The sequence below is a fragment of the Lepisma saccharinum genome, chromosome 9 (genome assembly GCF_977018435.1).
Source record: "Lepisma saccharinum chromosome 9, izLepSacc3.1, whole genome shotgun sequence".
Taxonomy (NCBI): domain Eukaryota; kingdom Metazoa; phylum Arthropoda; class Insecta; order Zygentoma; family Lepismatidae; genus Lepisma; species Lepisma saccharinum.
The window spans coordinates 35,679,140-35,697,301 of NC_139237.1; the positions used below are offsets into that span (position 1 = coordinate 35,679,140).

The 18,162-nt window shown below is 38.0% G+C and overlaps 2 protein-coding genes across 3 annotated transcripts in view; one reads left to right on the plus strand and one right to left on the minus strand.

Moving 5' to 3' along the window:
- Positions 1–18,162, minus strand: part of LOC145992000 (sulfotransferase 1 family member D1-like) — a 513,969-nt gene that overhangs the window by 326,495 nt on the left and 169,312 nt on the right. The window lies entirely within an intron of this gene.
- Positions 2,679–18,162, plus strand: part of LOC145991998 (uncharacterized) — a 62,394-nt gene continuing 46,910 nt past the window's right edge. For both annotated transcript variants that reach the window (XM_083128002.1, XM_083128003.1), the window contains exons 1-2: positions 2,679–2,927; positions 17,408–18,099. In XM_083128002.1, coding sequence (XP_082984128.1) covers positions 17,561–18,099 — 539 coding nt within the window. In that variant the 5' untranslated portion in view covers positions 2,679–2,927; positions 17,408–17,560. The remainder of the gene's footprint in view (positions 2,928–17,407; positions 18,100–18,162) is intronic.

Consider the following 18,162-nt stretch of genomic DNA (forward strand, 5'->3'; position numbering starts at 1 on the left):
TCCCAATTAACTCCACCATCTGTTCACCTACATTATGATATTAACAAGAATCTTCCTTCAAAATTTACAAAAGATTTTCCACCTGTAACCCGAGAGGAATTAACAACAATTCTTAAAAATGTGAAAAACACAGCACCAGGTCTTGATGGTATTCCGTACCAGGCCATAACACATTTACCGAATACCGGAACAGATATTCTTGTTTCACATTACAACAATATATATCTAACCGGCATAGTTCCGTTAGAATGGAAAAATCATGTAGTTGTTCCAATTTTAAAAGCAAACAAATCTCCGGACCATGCATCCTCATACAGACCAATAGTACTAATTTCAGTTTTGGAAAAAATATTTGAGCGCACAATGAAAAATAGACTATCCTGGTTATTAGAACGTGAAAATTTTTTTCATTCCACACAATTTGGATTTCGAACTAATCTTAGTAGTATAGATGCTATAGCCACTCTAACAGCAGCAATTCAAAATAGTAAAATTACACGTTCCTACTGTTTCAGTTTGTTTATAGATATTGAAAAAGCTTATGATTCTATAAATTTAAATAATCTTTGTCATAAATTAGAGAATCTTCATATACACCCAAAACTTTCAACAATTGTGTGGAATCTATATTCCAACAGGATTATATTCGGATGGTTCGGCGACAAACTAAGCGATCCCCGTTCCACTTCAATCGGCATACCTCAAGGCTCACCTCTGAGCCCTCTCTTATTTAATATCTATACGAATGAGATACATGCATTACCAATTCTACCATTTCATCCCCTTCAGTATGCAGATGATTTCTGTTTCTATAACATTACAGATGATGCTACTCAAGGTATAATAGCAATGCAGAATTTAATCGCCATCATAAGAGCGTGGTTTTTCAAAGAAGGATTATCCATCAGCGAAACAAAATCAAAAATTATTTGTTTTAATAATAAACGATTGGATACTCATCCTAACAATATACCACACATTTCTAATATCCCAGTAATAGAAACACATAAATATTTAGGTATACATTTTGACAGGCGATTCACATGGAATACACACATCACGCATTTAATCAATAAAGGCCGTAAAATAATAAATATACTCCGTAGTATCACAACAATTAAATGGGGTGGCCACCCCGAAATCTTACTGCTATTTTATAGGAATTGTTTTCGATCAAACTTTGAGTATGCAGCCTTTAGTTATGGGGGTGCAAAATTAAGTCTTTTAGACAAAATAGACATACTACAGAGAAAAGCTTTGAGGACCTGCTTAGGTCTCATGCAGTCCTGTCCTAATGTCAGTGTATATATGGAAAGCAGAGAAACTAGTTTGACACACAGACGGATCCAATTAACAATAAAATTTCTGCTCAAAACCTGGGAAAATCATACGCACCCATTCAATAAATTATTTGAAATACAAAAACAATGGACAGAAAATAAAGCCATAGATCCTAAACACACATTCTTTTATTTTGTATATTGCCAATACATAGACCTGGAATCACGTGCAAAGTTTTTTACCTTCCAACATCCTTTAATTTATGAATTAGACATACCCTTATATACCCAATGCAATATCCATTTCAGGGATTTAGGAAGACATATCATGTATAAAGAGAAATGGCCAACACACCTAATCATTTATACTGATGGATCCAAAGACCGCCTAGGTGTGGGTTGTGCTTATTTCATTCCAGATCAAAATATAAACAAACAATTCCGTTTACCACCTGACACTTCTATTTTCACTGCAGAAAGTTATGCCATATACAAAGCTCTCATTTACGCTATCCATAATAATTACACAAAAATTCTCATCATAACAGATGCTTTAAGCGTATTAATGGCGCTGAGTTCCTCATATCCTCAGATTTGTAAACATCCTTTATTCATCATACTTATAATCCAACAAACTCAGTATGCTAATGGAAGAAATATCAACGTCCAGTTTAGTTACGTAAAGGCTCACCAAGTAAACACGGGAAATGAACGTGTGGACACATATGCCAAAGCCGCTCGATCATCGGAAACTACCTCACTTGCGAGACTTCCATACACGGACCTTCTTCCAAGAGTTAAATTTAAACTTCAAGATAAATGGAAACAGTGGTGCATAGAACAATTTCAATCCACGGGCAACACATATAAATGGTTTGCAGAACATTCACAAAACAAACCTTGGTACTACCCATATAATTTTCCAAGATCAGTTATTACTTTTATAATACGTCTACGTACAGGTCATGTTCGCACTAATGATCATTTATCACGACTACATATTACAACAAAACAAGCCTGCGCATGTGGAGAAGATAATCAAGATGCTACACATCTCTTTTTACAATGTCCCAATTATGACAGAGAACGAGATAAATTATATAGTGGTTTACGTCGAAATAGAATTCCATTCCCTACATCTCTTACTGCCCTGCTCACGGACCCTACTCCTCCTACCATATGGCTTCTCTATGGATATGCAAGAAGATGTAATTTGACGATCTAACAAACAGTATAAATAAATATCAATAGATGTTTTTTTTTTTTTTCATTCTTGTGAAATATAAGTGAATAGCGAACTAAATACATAAAAAAAAAAAAAAAACTCAGGAAGATGACTAAAATCGACTGCCAGTTGATAGGGTCAGAAAAAGAAGAAGAAGAATGTCTATGGTTTAAACATTCCTGTTTCTTGCATAGAAATTGCATCGCTGTTTACAAATTTGTTTTGTCTGTTTTAAGAACAGCTTGCATAATTTCTACGCTATAAATTACGAAGTTTAAGTCAATACGATGGGAAGCATAAAATATTATCATAATTGGTGTAGACTTTGTTAAGATAAAAGCGAAGTAAAAGTGAATATTTTTAAGGAAGTTGGTTTACAAAAGGGAATTCAAATAAAAATATGGAGTTGTCTCTCGCTTTCTGTAAGTACAAGAAACTACTCTCTGTTTATTTTTTAAAACTCTGTGTAATTACCCTCCAACTGGGTAAATATGCGATATCGCCCGGACGGATTTCTTCAAATTTACAGGAGAAAGTACTTACTGAAATGAGTTTCTTTAGCATTCTGGACGTTCTTGGAGGTATTTTCTTTCACGGAAAGTAAAAACTTCGTAGTTTAATGCTGCCGAACAAGAATTAATCACTTTTTACGTAAGAAATTGGCATTGCCTGCCACATTGTGTGCATGCAGATGGCGCCGCGCTTTCTTTTTTCGATGAATTTAGGGGTGAAATGAGTGCTAATGGAACCTAACCTAACAGGCCTAACCTAACCTTGTGTGAATGGTTTGTGGGGCTACCCATGGATGGATTTTGGGGCTAACGTCAATGGTTTGTGGGGCTACCCGTGTATGGTTTTTGGGGCTAACGTGCATGGTTTGTGGAGGTAAGGCATAACTTCACCTTAAAGAATGTTCCGCAAGGCAAAATAGGTAAGTACCAGTGGTAAAATTAAGGAAATAAATGAGTGAAAGGTGTCCGGGCGTTATCACATATTTACCACAAAAGGAAATTGGATGGAACAAAATCTTAAGTAATCTCTAAAACTCTGCAGTATGTGTTAACAGACGAAAATCAAAATCGAACCATGTAAAAATTGCATTCATAGCATGATAAAATTGCAAAAAAACCAAGGGAACTTGGGCCAAAATTTGATATTTACAGTATAAAAAGTACTCTATGAGAGGTACCTGAAAGAAAATTCGAGACTGATGTTCCATAGATAACAAAGTTATAATGGGGGAAATTTGGGCAAAAAAGGTGAATTTACATTATTGGTTACATATAAATATTGGTACTAGTTTACTATCCTTCGGACAGATTTCTTCATTTCTACAGAAGAAACTACTTACCGTAAAAAGTTCCTGTAGTATTGTCTAACACTGGGAAGGTGTTTTGTGTGAAATTGAAATTTTACAAATATTCTAACTTACCATAATCGGAACTTGGGTCACACATGGAATCTAAAACATGCTAACAAAAGTAAAATTCTAAATTGTTTGTGAAACTTCTATACTTGCATGTTCCTCTTCAATTTAGTGGCATAAATCAAGTTCAGAATTATTCTATTACAGAAAATAGCTACCCCTTTTGTTTTATTGCGATTACATCATGCTGCGAATGCAATTTTAACATGATTCAATTTTGATTTACTTCTGTTAACTCATACTCCGGTATTTTAGTGATTACTTAAGATTTTCTTCAATATATGCTTTGGTAGTTAGGTTAGGCAGGCCAGGTTTGGTTCTCTTGGCATTAAAATAAAATCCCTAAATACATTCTACTAAGGTCCTGATTTATGTCTACATTAATTCCCACTACGCTACGGTAACTTACAGTCCCTTGTCAACGGAAAATACTTGGTCCATGGGAAGTGCTCATGCTTGCGTAAGGTAATTTTTAAGTTATTTTTTTCAACATAAATAACATCTTTTCGAAATCCAAACAGTGTAGTCTATATTACTTTAAAGAAGGTTCAAGTATTGTGCGACATGATTGCCAAAATTCTATGATAATTATTCTTCCTGCTAAGAGAATTTGAAAAAAATCCTAAAACAATCTGAATCGATGTTTGTGTTTGCTCTGAAAATGCTATAGCTCTGATATGACATTACTTCATTAAAAATAAAAAAAATATATAATCCTAAAGTTTGATTTCTCTTTAAAATTGAATATCACATTTAGCCCTAATTTTCGGCCTTTTGCATTAAAGTTGGTGAATAAACGTGTGAAACATAAAATAAAGTTTGAAATATATTTACCACAACCTTCTATAATTTTTCTTAACTTAGTTTTCACAATTAAGAAGGGTGATAAAGTGAACTGCAACAATTATCATGGAATTTCTCTATTCTCAACAACATATAAATTATTATCTAACATTCTTTTAGTAAGACTAACCACATTTGCTAATGAAATTACAGGTGATTATCAATGTGGATTTAAACGTAACAGATCAAATTTTTCACATCAGACAGACACTTAAAAAAAGCATATGATTCAGTCAAAAGAGATAAATTATGTAAAATATTAGTCGAGTTTGGAATACCTAAGAAGCATGTTAATATGATAAAAGTATGCACCAGTGAAACAGAAAGTAAAATTTGTGTGGATATTAATGTATCTGACAAATTTAAAATTCATCATGGGTTAAAACAAGGAGATGCATTATCTATCTCCATTGCTCTTTACTTTTGCCTTAGAATATGCTGTTAGGAAGGTAAAAGAAACTAACGAAGTACTAAAATTAAATTGTGTGACTCATCTGTTAGCATATGCAGATGTTGTAGACTTACTGGGGAATGAAGTTAATATAATAAAGAATAATGCTAAAACATTTTTTAAAGCAGCTAAAGAGATAGGTTTGGAAGTTAGCAAAGAGAAAATTAAATATATGCTTACAGGCCGAAACCAAGTGTTAGGTAATAATCAAAATCTAATTATTTATAACAACACGTTTGAACCAGTTTTCAAATTCAAGTACTTAGGAGTAATAGTAACAAATTAAAATTATATTAAAGAGGAAATAAAAAGCAGGCTTAATCCAGGGAATGCATTTTACTTTTCTCTTCATAATCTTTTGTCTTCTCGTATAATATCTAAGAAACTAAAAGTTAAAATATACAAGACAGTAATTTTACCTGTAATATTATATTGATGTGAAACTTGGTCCCTTACATTGAAAGAGGAACATAAATTGAGAATATTTGAAAATAAGATCCTTAGTAAAATATTTGAGGGTAAATGTTCAACAATGTTTCTCAATGCAGAATACGTAAGTACGAATATTGAAAGTGACACAACTAGCTAGTTTCAGCTGTTTTCCGGATACAGAAAATTTACCTATTTGAGCCTAAAAGGGATGAGGAGACAGGTGAGTGAAGAAGGTTACATAATTTAGAAGTACATAATTTGTATTAATGTCCAGATATTATTAGAATGATTAAATCAAGAAGACTTAGGTGGGCAGGCCATGTGGCACGAATGGGAGAGGAATGAAGAGTTTGCAGGATTCTTGTTGGGAAACCTGATGGTAAGAGACCAGTAGGAAGACCAAGACGAAGATGGAGGGATAATGTTGAGATGGACCTAAAGGAAATCAGTAGGGATGGAATAGAGTATATAGATCTTGCTCAGGATAGGGAGAGATGGAAGGCCTGTGTTGCTGCAGCCATGAACCTTCGGGTTCAAGAAGGCTAGAGAGTTAGAGTTATCACAGTTGTCTGCAAGGGCCAAAAATGCCAAAAGTCATGAAACAAAAGATGGCCGCAATTTTTAAACAAGGTCAAGTTTTAGAAGAATAATGCCTGCTTTGTACTACCCTTGTATATGGGTTGAACAATAAAAAGATGGAAAATTTTAAAAATGGTTAAGCAACCAGTGCTGTACTATTCGGTATGGACTGCTCCATTTGCATTCTGGACAAAATCTCTGGTCTTAGTGCAGTTTCTGTGAACCAAAATTGGATAAACATCAGGGGCCATTGACCCACTGTACCTCCTCGAGAATTAAGTTTTTGTTTTTTTTAATCGACAGATTTCGATGTTGTACATAATATAAAAGTGGTTCCAGCGTGAGGAAAGTACAAATATCAGAGATATTTGATGGCAAAGTATCGCCCGCGTAAGCAAAAGAAACTTATTTCGGACTACTTTTGCTCCTTGTTCCGTAAAAAATTCTCAAACAGCAGCAAAAATAACATTCCTGGCATAACCAAAACATCAAATTACTATCAGGACAAAACCTGCCCCCCTAACTTAACAACCATTTCGAATATCAATGAGGATATAATTTTTGAATGTACTAACAAAACAATGTGAAATTACTATTTGGACGAAACCTGGCCCTCCTAACCCAACAACCATTTCCAATACGAAGGAGAATATATAATTTTTGAAAACAACATGAAATTACTATTGGGACCAAACTGGGCCCTCCTAACCTAACAACTATTTCCAATACAAACAATAATATATAATTGTAAAAAGTACTCACCTTAAAACAATGCACTTTCTGTTACGTGGTTTCAGGGGCAAAATGTGTCAAATGGCAGACGAGTCACACCCTACGTACACTAAACACTTACAGGGTATCTTTCAGCAATATGCTGCAAGATATTCCTGAATGTGTCAGTGTCCGTACTGTATGTCAATACAGTTGTTTCCACATGAACTCATCCACATGCTCCTCCACAAGCTTCAAACCCATAACCCCTCTCAGTCTCGTGTATTCTTTCACACTGGACCATAAACCTTCCACCTGGTTTGTGCAAACCCTAGTTACTGGATGACGGAAGTGCATCTTATGCCTGACAGTCTTCTGAATGCAAGGGGAAACATTCCCAAGGCTGGACAAATTTCTGTTCCTGGTAGTACATACTTCTCAATCAACGGGATCATAGTTTCGGATGTTCGATCGGCAATGAACAAAAGCAAGCCCTTTTTGTGTTGCAATCGAACAATCCGAGAACCCATCTTTTCCCTAACAAGCCTTCCTCTGTTGTACTTCCTCCTCACAAACACACTCTCGTCAATCTGTACAACAGATCCAACCCCTCCAAATTTGAAGCAGTCAGCTGACTTAAGGAACAAATATCTCGAACATAGAGAAATAACTGGCACACAGCTTTCTTGCTGACTTTCACAACACTGGAGACAGGATGAAGGGAAACTCTGCAAGAATACAGAAATATAATTGAAAGAATGTGTGTCAGAGAGAGCTTCATTTTTAAAAAAAATGTTCCAGTTATAGCAGAGCAATCCAACTTACATTTAGAACACCTAAAAAGGAATTCCACCAAACCACTCGCTGTCGTATTTTCCGTACATTCCTGCGATATTATCTACTGCATTTGACACATTTCTTTTTCACGGGCACTAAACCATCCTCCTGCAACTCACGGAAATATACCTCCAGCTCCTAGCCGAAGAATGCTATGATACTAAAAATATCAATGCACTGCTCAACATACATTATCATTCACTAGCACTTACCACACTAAAAACACACACACATCTTCCAAACAAAAGCCCAGTACCATGCTCTGCAGTAAATCTCGCGCTCCCGGACGTAACACCAGTATTGCCAACCTTTAATGTCTGATATTTCCAACATGGCTCAAAGTTACAAAACACAAATAACGTAACATGTTTCTTCATACTACAGGGAGATGGCAATGATGAAAATGTAGGGTTACCAGATCGCTATGAGGGAAATGTAGAACACACAACATTCACAATAAATAATATACATTTCCAGAACATCTTAGAAAGTAATTTAAAATTTTCAGCTTTTTAAAAAATACTAGGGTTGCTGGGAAAGTTTCTGCAAACCACCACCAACAGTAGTGGTAGTGTTCCACAAAAAATGATTGGTACATAAACTACATACTTTACTCTACTTTTCCACATATTCGCCATACATATTCAGGCACTTACAGCATTTGTTGATACTATCATTGTACTCAGTTGCTGCCAATGCATTCAACCATGTAGTGACAGTGTCTTTGAGTTCATCAGCCATCCATGTGGCAGATTTTCTTGTACCAAAGGTGTAATGATTTCATGAAGTTGCAGGAAAAGATTCATACAAAATGTCTAATGTGAAACATTGGTCAGCCTGAATTGCTTCATCAATTTTTGTCTTTAAGGTCTTTGTCACAAGTGTGGGTTGACCTGAACATTCACTGTCGTGCACACTTCTTCCTGCATTAAACTTGGCATACCACTCTCACAGATAATGCATTCATCACATCATTACCGTACACTTCCATTATTTGCTTATGAATTTCACTGGCATGAACTTTTCTTGCATTCAGAAACGTTATCACACTCCACACCTCCCACTTGGCAGAATTATCAGTTTTGTCCCACCCTGGAACAACCCAACATGTTCAGAGCTCACAGCTCAATACCTTACAAGTGCCTGTTTACAATGTCTCATTGCTTGGCTCAAACCGAGGGAGTGTAGGTGAAATATGCTGTGTACTACAGGCGAACGCTCCTTCTTTCTGGAAAGCACTCTGCCACGGCTGATGAACTCAAAAGACGCTGACACTACATGGTTGAATACATTGGCGGCAACCAAGTTCAATGATGGTATTAACAATCTGGTATAGAGTAGTCTGTGTAGTTTCTCTACAATAATTTTTTTTTGCACAATTTTATTTATTATTAAACATACATGCAGCCATTCCCACCATATTGGTCCTAACTACTCCTGTTTTAACCAACGTCTCCATTGTTACCTCCCAAGATCTTCAATAGGCACTGCCACACTTCATCCACACACAGAGTTGGGGGTCCTTGCTTGTGCCTTCCTGTCAGGTTTTTTTGACAAGAGCTCAATGGGAGGCAAAATAGGAGATTGCAATCTCCTACATCTTCTTTTCACATATTGATTACTCATGGGAGAAGTATGTTTGGGTTCAACAAACCATCATTAACCTTGTTGTAGATGATAAATCATTACATGAAAGGATACAATCATACTTTTCTTCTCCAGCATTCACTCCTCTTGCACTAAATCATAAACCTAATTGTTACCAAAACATCCCCACACCATTACACTTCCGCCTCGTTTCACTGATGAAATAACACAATCTACCATAACTCTTTCTGCATGGCATTGCCGAAAGTATAGGCAGTAGTTGGAACCAGATTTTTAATATTTTGATTCATCTGTCCAAAGTCCCTATTCTCATTGTTCATTGGTTCAGTTGGCTTTGTTTTTGGCTCACTTTAATATTTTAACAATGTCTTTGATACTGCTTTGTGACCAACAATTCCAGCCTCAGACAAAGGTTGCTCTTGTTTTATTTATTTCTGCACACGTGTTCACTGCCGAATGACTTATGCCACTCTTACTGACGATGATAATATGGCTGTTCTCGATGTTTGTCTTCGTTGTACATCTGCTGCAAGGTTGGTCTTTCAAGCCTGTTGATTTCCTGTCTCCTTGTCACTGCTCATGAATTCTGAAATTTTCAATTGTTTTGCTGTTTGTTGATTTGACTATCCAATTTCTTTACGAGCACATGCCCTGGCTGTATTTTTGGCTTACATTAGCATTTTTACCCATATTTGATTGGTAGATATGTATTTGTTACCATCAATACGCCTAATTATTGGACAGCAGTGCCAAAATAATATTAATTTGTTTCAAATAATGGGATGCAATTGTCATTCATTTCAGTGATTTCCATTTCTATACAACTAAGTGTAAACTTTCTCATGTTAGTGTGTGTTTATGCATATGATAATGTGTGTGTGTGTGTTTTATTTATTTATTTTATTTATTGCGTCTTGTTTATCATGGCGAAGTTAAGGCTTTGTAGCCTTTTCTACCACTTAACCATGTTTACAACAACATTTAAACCATTACATAGAAAGGTAAATTTTAAAATATAAAAAGAGAAATATAAAATTACAAAGAAAAAATTACAGAAAAAATATGATAAGAAAAAAAATACATACGGGAATAAAAACCTAACCTATACACACGAACATACAACAAAACACACACACACACACACACACACACACAATCAGATATTCATGACAGTAGTCAGGGATTTGAAATATTAAGGTGAATAAGGATTTTCAGTGTTGTTCTGCACTTAACTGTATGCAATTTATCACTAAAATAGAATGTGCTAACTATTTGTGCCCAATAAAAAATGTTTTAATTGCGTCTTAAAGACATATACTGAAGATGAGTTTCGGATTTCGAGGGGCAGTGAGTTCCAAAGACGAGAAGTAGAAACGGTGAAAGATTTTGAATAAAAATTTGAGTTATGAAGGGGGATGAGTAGTTGAGTTCTCCCTCGCGATCTGGTGTCAAGGCTGTGTGATTCGGAAAGCATTGAGAATCTGCTCGAGAGATAAGCCGGTTCCTTTGAACTGATTGCCCTATAGAGAAGGGTGAGGTTGTGTACCTTTCGCCGATCAATTAATTTGAGCCAATTTAGCTTTGTAAAGAAAACGGATAAATGGTCCCTATATTTCAGATCGAAAATAAAGCGGACGCAGGTGTTTTGTACTCGTTGAAGACGTTGAGCGAGATCATCTGGTAGTTCGGAATAGACAGAATCGCAGTAATCGAAGTGTGGAAAAACAAGTGCTTGCACCAGTTTGATTTTAATGCTAACGGGTAGAAAATGTTTAAGCCGAACAAGAGCGTGTAATGCAGCGAAGGCTCTTTTACTAGTTAAATTTACGTGATCTGACCATGAGAGATGCTGATTAAACATTACGCCCAGATTTTTGGCTGTTTTACTTAATTTAATAGCTTTCCCTAAGACCATTATGGGCAGGAGGGACGAAATTTCAAATGCGGAAAGCATTTTTTGTGAACCTATAATAATAGTTTGGGTTTTCGAAGGATTAATTAGTAGCCCATGATTAGCTGACCAAGTACTGATTTTGTTCAGATCATAATTTATATCGTGAATTGAATTTTCAATATTATTTGGAGGAAAGGACAAATACAGCTGAACATCATCTGCATAGATGTGATATTTACAGTGTTCGAGTGCGTCAGGAATATGGTTAATGTACAGAGAGAAGAGGAGTGGACCGATAACGGTTCCCTGGGGGACACCGGCGCTGATTGATCGCCATGACGATTTCTCACCAGAGTTGAAGACGCATTGTTGGCGTTCATTAATATACGAACGGAACCAAGCTACGGTTGGGTCAGAGAAGTTGTACAGGAAGGATAGCTTGGATAGCAGGATGTCGTGGTCAATAGTCTGAAAAGCTTTACTAAAGTCCAGAAGTACAAGAATAGTTACTTCTTTAATGTCCATGGCGTGTCTTATGTCGTCCGTCACGTTGATGAGCGCCGTGCAGGTGTTATGGTTGCGCCGGAATCCCGATTGGAGGGGATTCATTAGATTGTTTCGTGATAAGAAATTACGCGTTTGGTTACTGACAACGTGTTCGAGAGCTTTGGACAGAGCCGGAAGAATACTTATCGGCCGGTGGTCGCCGAGGCTGAGAACTTTGTTTTCGGCAGAGGGCGAACCTTAGCCAGTTTCCAAATCGACGGGAATATGCCGAAGGACAGGGAGAAATTAAAAATGCCTGTTATAGGAACGAGAACGTACGGGAGAATTTTTTTAATCATTAGAACAGAGATTTCGTCTATTCCCACAGCAGTGGATTTTATTTTATTGAGAGCTGACTGAACGTGTTCTGGCTGAATGGGCGAGAAGAAAAATTTTGGTGCGGTGCCGTGAACGGTGGTCGAAATCGTTCGTATTGTTTCTTCCCTTACATTATTGTCCAGTGTTTGAACTTCGCTGAAATATTCGTTCAACATTTCTATGGAGAAGTTTAATTGATTGTTCCTTTTTTGTTTACCAACCCCTAAAGTTTTCAGTTTTTTCCAAATAACATCCGACTTTTTCTCATAATTCAGAAGATCGTTCGCGAATCGACGCTTTGCTTTCCTGACCTCTTGGTTACAACGATTTCGTAATATTCTGAAACTTTCGAAACTGCCACTTGCCGACTGACCACGCTTTACGTCCCTCCGATGTTTGCCGTAGGCGCGATCCCTGGCTGCCATGAGCTGCCGCAGGTCGTCCGTCAACCACGGACAAGGGGGGCGAGAGACGCATTTCTTTTTCACCGGGGCGTGCTTGTCGTACAGCTGGAGAATGAAAGTGTTAAGGAGATTCACCTGTTGGTCGAGAGTGGGCAACGTGCTGATTACGTGCCATGGGAGAAGGGCGGCGTCGGCAGATAATTGTGCATCGTTTATGTTTTTAATGTCTCTGTAACATACAAGTTTGGCTTTGTACTTGGGAACGCGCAGCTCATAAGATAAAAATATCATGTCATGGTAAGAGATTCCGGGTACTGGGGTTTGTCCGTGACTTACTACGCGTGATGGGCTGGAAACGAGAATTAAGTCGATCCACGATTCAGAGGTTGGAGTGTGGTGAGTTGGGTCGAGAGGACAGATGGAAAGGTTCAGAGCAGACACCGTGTCCCGGAACGACGTGACTTCTTTCTTTGTGCTGCAGAGATCGATATTAAAGTCCCCCAAAATTATCGAATGTTCATAGTTGGGCAAGAAATTCCCGATTTCATTTTCGAAGTTGACGAGGGAAGTGCAAGGAGGTCGGTACACTACGGACAAAATAACCTTTTGTTGTCTTACGGTGACTTCGAGTATGAGGAATTCGGAAGAATAGTTATATTCTCCGCGAGATTCTCCTATTACTTTTGCGTTAATGTCTTCCCTTAGATATATTGCTACTCCCCCGCCTCTTTTTCCGATCCTGTCTCTCCTAAAGAGTTTAAATCCCGCCACATGCACCAGATCGCTCGAGAGGGACTCTTGCAGCCACGTTTCGGAGATTAAAAGAGCATCGATATGTTTGAGCGTGGAAAATATATTTTGAATCTCGAGGAAATGTTTGAGGGCGCTCTGGGCATTTATGTGCGCTACATTGAGGTTGCCGGCGGCGAAAGTTGACCTGGGTTTGGGAAAAAAGTTTACAATCGTCTGCCGTGAAGGGGGTGGGGAGGGGTCGGTCACACTTCCTGGGGAGAGGGACAAGTCTCCGAGTTCCGCAAATGGGCTGGATGGGGGCGTTGCCAAATTTACAGTGACCAAATTACCGGTTCCAGCCATCGCAGAGAGTTGAATTTCAATTTATTGGATGATCCGGAAAGGCATGCTATGTAAGGAATTATAAGTCTACTTACCAAGGCGGCAGAAGAGATGATGTTTGCAGAACACTGAAAACCCTTTGCAACACACTTAAGCACACACACACGCAGATAAACATATACACTAACACGGAAACACAAAAAACAATAACAAATATATGTAGAAAAGAAACTTGCACAATGTATGTACAACACAGTTTTAAAATGGACGCTGAGCTTTTTTATGTCCATGTTTGGGGGTGGGTGTACTGTTAGCAAGTTTATCTAATAGAGTTCGAGTGGTCGGTGGAGAAACAGTTTTCGTCCCTTTTTTCCATTGGGAAAGATTTACCTTTTTCCAAATTCTGTCTCAAATCATGTACATTGGTAAACATTTTTTTTTGTTGCATTTCTGCCATTCAAAAATACAGTTTGTGTACTTGTTTTCCATTATTAAAGAATGTGAAATTGAACGTTTTTTTTAAAAAAAAGTTTAAAATCGTTTTGTTTCTACACAAATGCTGTAACACCGACTTCTACCCCTTTTTGTGTAATTTACGAGGATGATAACGTGTTTGACACTACCACTACTACTAATAATAATAATAGTCATAATAATGTCATGATTATTATCATTATGTTTATCCTGGTATTTGCCCCTTCCCCCTGCCCGACAAAAGTTCGTGGTTGCGCCTCTGGTGCATGTGTGTGGGTGGTGAGAGGCGGTAATATGCAAGGTTGAAATAGAGAATACATCTGCTTGTGGCCTTGAATTTTTTGAAAATTTTCCTTTAAAACCGGGAATTATACTTGAATTTTATCATGGTCCTAGAGTAGCCACCCTGCTTCTGTTACTTGTATAAACTTCTAATACTCTCTCTCTCTTCAGTACTTCCTCTCTAAGTCAATCACAAACACTCAGGAGTCAAAACACTAACCTGCGATGAGCAATGTTCAAGTTTGCTCAGCGAGCAAGTGAGCATTGCTTGCCAAGCAATGCCTATTTTCCCGTCAAGTAGCTGCATGATCATGTTGCCAACACCCATGGCAAGGTTGCTTTACTGAAACCCTTGGTCACTACAACCAATGTCAAAAAAGTGGGTTGTCTGGTGACAGCAGAGCAAATCATAGGCATTAGACAACCTGAAACATGTCCACCTTCACTGTTTTTCAGACATCTAGAAGAGTTAACATGTGGAAAAGTCCATCCGAAGCATACCAACCACATTGCTTGGTGCCCAAAGTGAAACAATGGGGGCAATTCGGTGATGGTGTGGGGTGCAATATTATGGCAGTTTTTGGGACCTCGGATCTTTCTGGAGGGACATGTCACTGCCAAGGACTATAGGGCTATTCTGGAGGACTATCTGCACCCGATGTTGCATATATTATTAGCGGATGGTGGTGCAGTGTTCCAGAATGATAATGTACTGTTACACACTGCTAAACAGGTCACAGATTGGTTCAATGAGCATGAATGTGAGGATGAACATCAGCCATGGCCTGCCCAGTTGCTGGGCCTGAACATTATTGAGCCTTTATGGGGTCTTTTGGAGTATCACATGTAGCGACATTTTCTTCCATGAACAACATGTCGTGATCTCATCACTGTGCTTCAGTAGGAATGGCTGCAAATTCCTCTCACCACTGTGCATGACCTCTGTCTGTTTTCCCCAGACATGTTGCTGGCAGCCGAACACCATACTAATAAAGGTTGGTATCTGTGTTCCAGGTGTTTCAGTTTCAATGTCCACCACCTGTACACACTACCTAATACAAATTGAATTGTGTTTGCACAGCACACATACACACACACACACACATATACATCTTGCCTGAATGTCTATCTCCGGCTGAGTGGCGAATGATTCGTAGGCAATGTTGCTAACTCAACATGCTGCTGTCAACTGCTGTGCTGCATGTCCCACCAAAAAAAAAGTGATCGAAACCTGAACATCCCCCCCCCCCCCAACCTTGATTTACTAAATCAGCATAATACACAACTAAATTAAATTATTTCTCAGTTGGAAGAGGGATGAGTTTATGGGTTGGTCTTTTGAATGTTCCCTAAGTAGTGTGAACATTCACTACTTCTACAAGTCCATCAGATCCTGTGTAGACATCTTCAGTGAACTCTAGTCCTCCATGTGCAAGATGGAACGTGCTCTTCCTTGATTAGCATCAGCATCCCTGGTTGAAGATTGTACTTGGTTGTTGTCCAATTGGTTCTCTGCTGCATGTTGTTGAGATAGTTCCTGGGCCATCGCTCCCAAATGTGTTGGTTAATCTGTTTAATCTCTTTCCACAGATCCAGATGATTGTCTGCTTTATATGACACATAAAGCTCAGGAAAAGATCAGAGGGCTACCTACTAAGAAATGACGTGGAGTGAGATATCTAGTGTCTGTAGGGTCATTGGACATAGATTACAGAGGTTGTAGCAGATTGTTGTATTGGGTGGATGTTAAACACTGTAGTGCAACAGTCTTTTGAAACCCAGAAAGTGCCAAGTTGTTTTTAGTGCAAGCGGCATCACTACAATATGCCAGTACAGCTACAGTGAATCTAATGATATTTTGTAACATTTTCATTGTGTTTTTGGTTGCTCTGTTCTATAGGGTCTACCAATTTGAACGTCAGAACTTTAAAATTAGATAGAATGAAAACCACAAGTGATAATGACATCTATATATTTTTATAACCACATAGAAAATAAACCAGGGAGGTTAGATCACATGATCTTGGTGGCCAGTTCACATCACCTTTTCTGGACAGGACTCATCTGGGAACTTTTCCTGCAATAATTCCATTGTTTGGAAAGCTGTGTGGCAAGTTGCACCGTCCTGTTGTAAAAACACATTGTTGATGTCAAGATTTGCCAGTTTAGGCCACAAAAACTGCACCACCATATTCCTGTATCGCTCTCCATTGACAGTCACATGATTTCCATGTTGGTCCTCAGAAAAATAAGGTCTGATCACGCCATTGGCCCAAAAACCACACCACACAGTTACTTTTGCAGGATGAAGGGGTACGTCCAGAATCACTTGCAGATTTTCATCTGCCCAAATCCTACAGTTTTGTTTGTTAACATACCCATGAAGAAAAAAATGTGCTTCATCGGCCAAAATCCAACTGCTGTAGAGTCCAATTAAGGAACTACCGACTCAGACGATGATCATTAGGCTTAAATTCTTGAGTCAGTTGCACTTTATAAGCTTTTAGGTGAATATCGTGATGCAAAATTTGCCATGTTTTCATCTGTGAAAGGCCGAGTTCTTGCGATCGACGTGAAACAGACAGGTTTGGATCGTCCATCACGCTCTGGCTTACTGAAGCAATATTCTCAGGTGAACTACCGACTCGACGATGGACAGATGTTAGCCCATTTGCTACTGAGCTTGTTGTTCATTCAAATTTCTCTACGAGGCGGTAAATATGGCATTCTGTCGGTCTATTATGTTCACCATAAATTCCTCTCAATGCACGAAATGTCTTTCAAAATGAACACGAATTTTGATCATAAATTCATATAATTTCTATGTGTTGTTGCATTGTGTATCTCTCCATGATAACTTGCCACAGACTACTGCACACAGATGTCACAGTTCAATCTTGTCATTTGAGTCAGTGTTGCCACAACACTCTTTCAAAGTTCTGACATTCAAATTGGTAGACCCTTTACATATAACACACACAAACTATTGTATACCATTAATTTTTATTTTTTCATTCATCTAGTGGTCGGAACCAGCTTTGGAAGTAGTACATGGCAAGAATTCAGACATTGAGGAAGAAGGGGTCTCCTCACCAACAACATTTTCTCACCAGGATAGCGGGACATTGACTGAAGGTTCCTGCAAGAGTGCAAGTGAAGGATCTAATGCAGGTGAAATGGTAGCTTCAGAACAAAGTGTTCACAGAGCAGAAGAAGAACAAATGAAGACATTGGATACTAAAGTTGATATAGTAGGAGAATGTAAAGCCAATGCAGGTGAAATGGTAGCTTCAGAACAAAGTGTTCACAGAGCAGAAGAAGAACAAATCAAGACATTGGATACTAAAGTTGGTATAGTAGGAGAATATAAAACCGATGCTTTGTTCCTTGACAATATTAAATCAGAAGTTAGTAATGAAAAACAGAATTACATTTTAAGTTATGATGTGGTGGATACATCAGAGACTGCAAGTAGTAATGGATCAACCAATGTGAGGAAACAAAACCAAATTTTTGTGAGATCACAAGGAGAAAGTAATAATGTAACACCTAAAACAGAAGTGGATCCTTTACAAGATGCAAGTAGTAATGTCACATCTAATGATGAGAATGAATACAAAGTGTTGAAACAAGAAGTTCTTCAATCAGATAACCAAATTGCCAATGCAGTGAATCGTGAACAGAATGAGAAATGTGCTGTACATCCTCCTGAAATGTAAGTACTTGCCTTTTTCCTCACTTCAGAATTAACAACATTCATATAAAGATATCAGTTTGG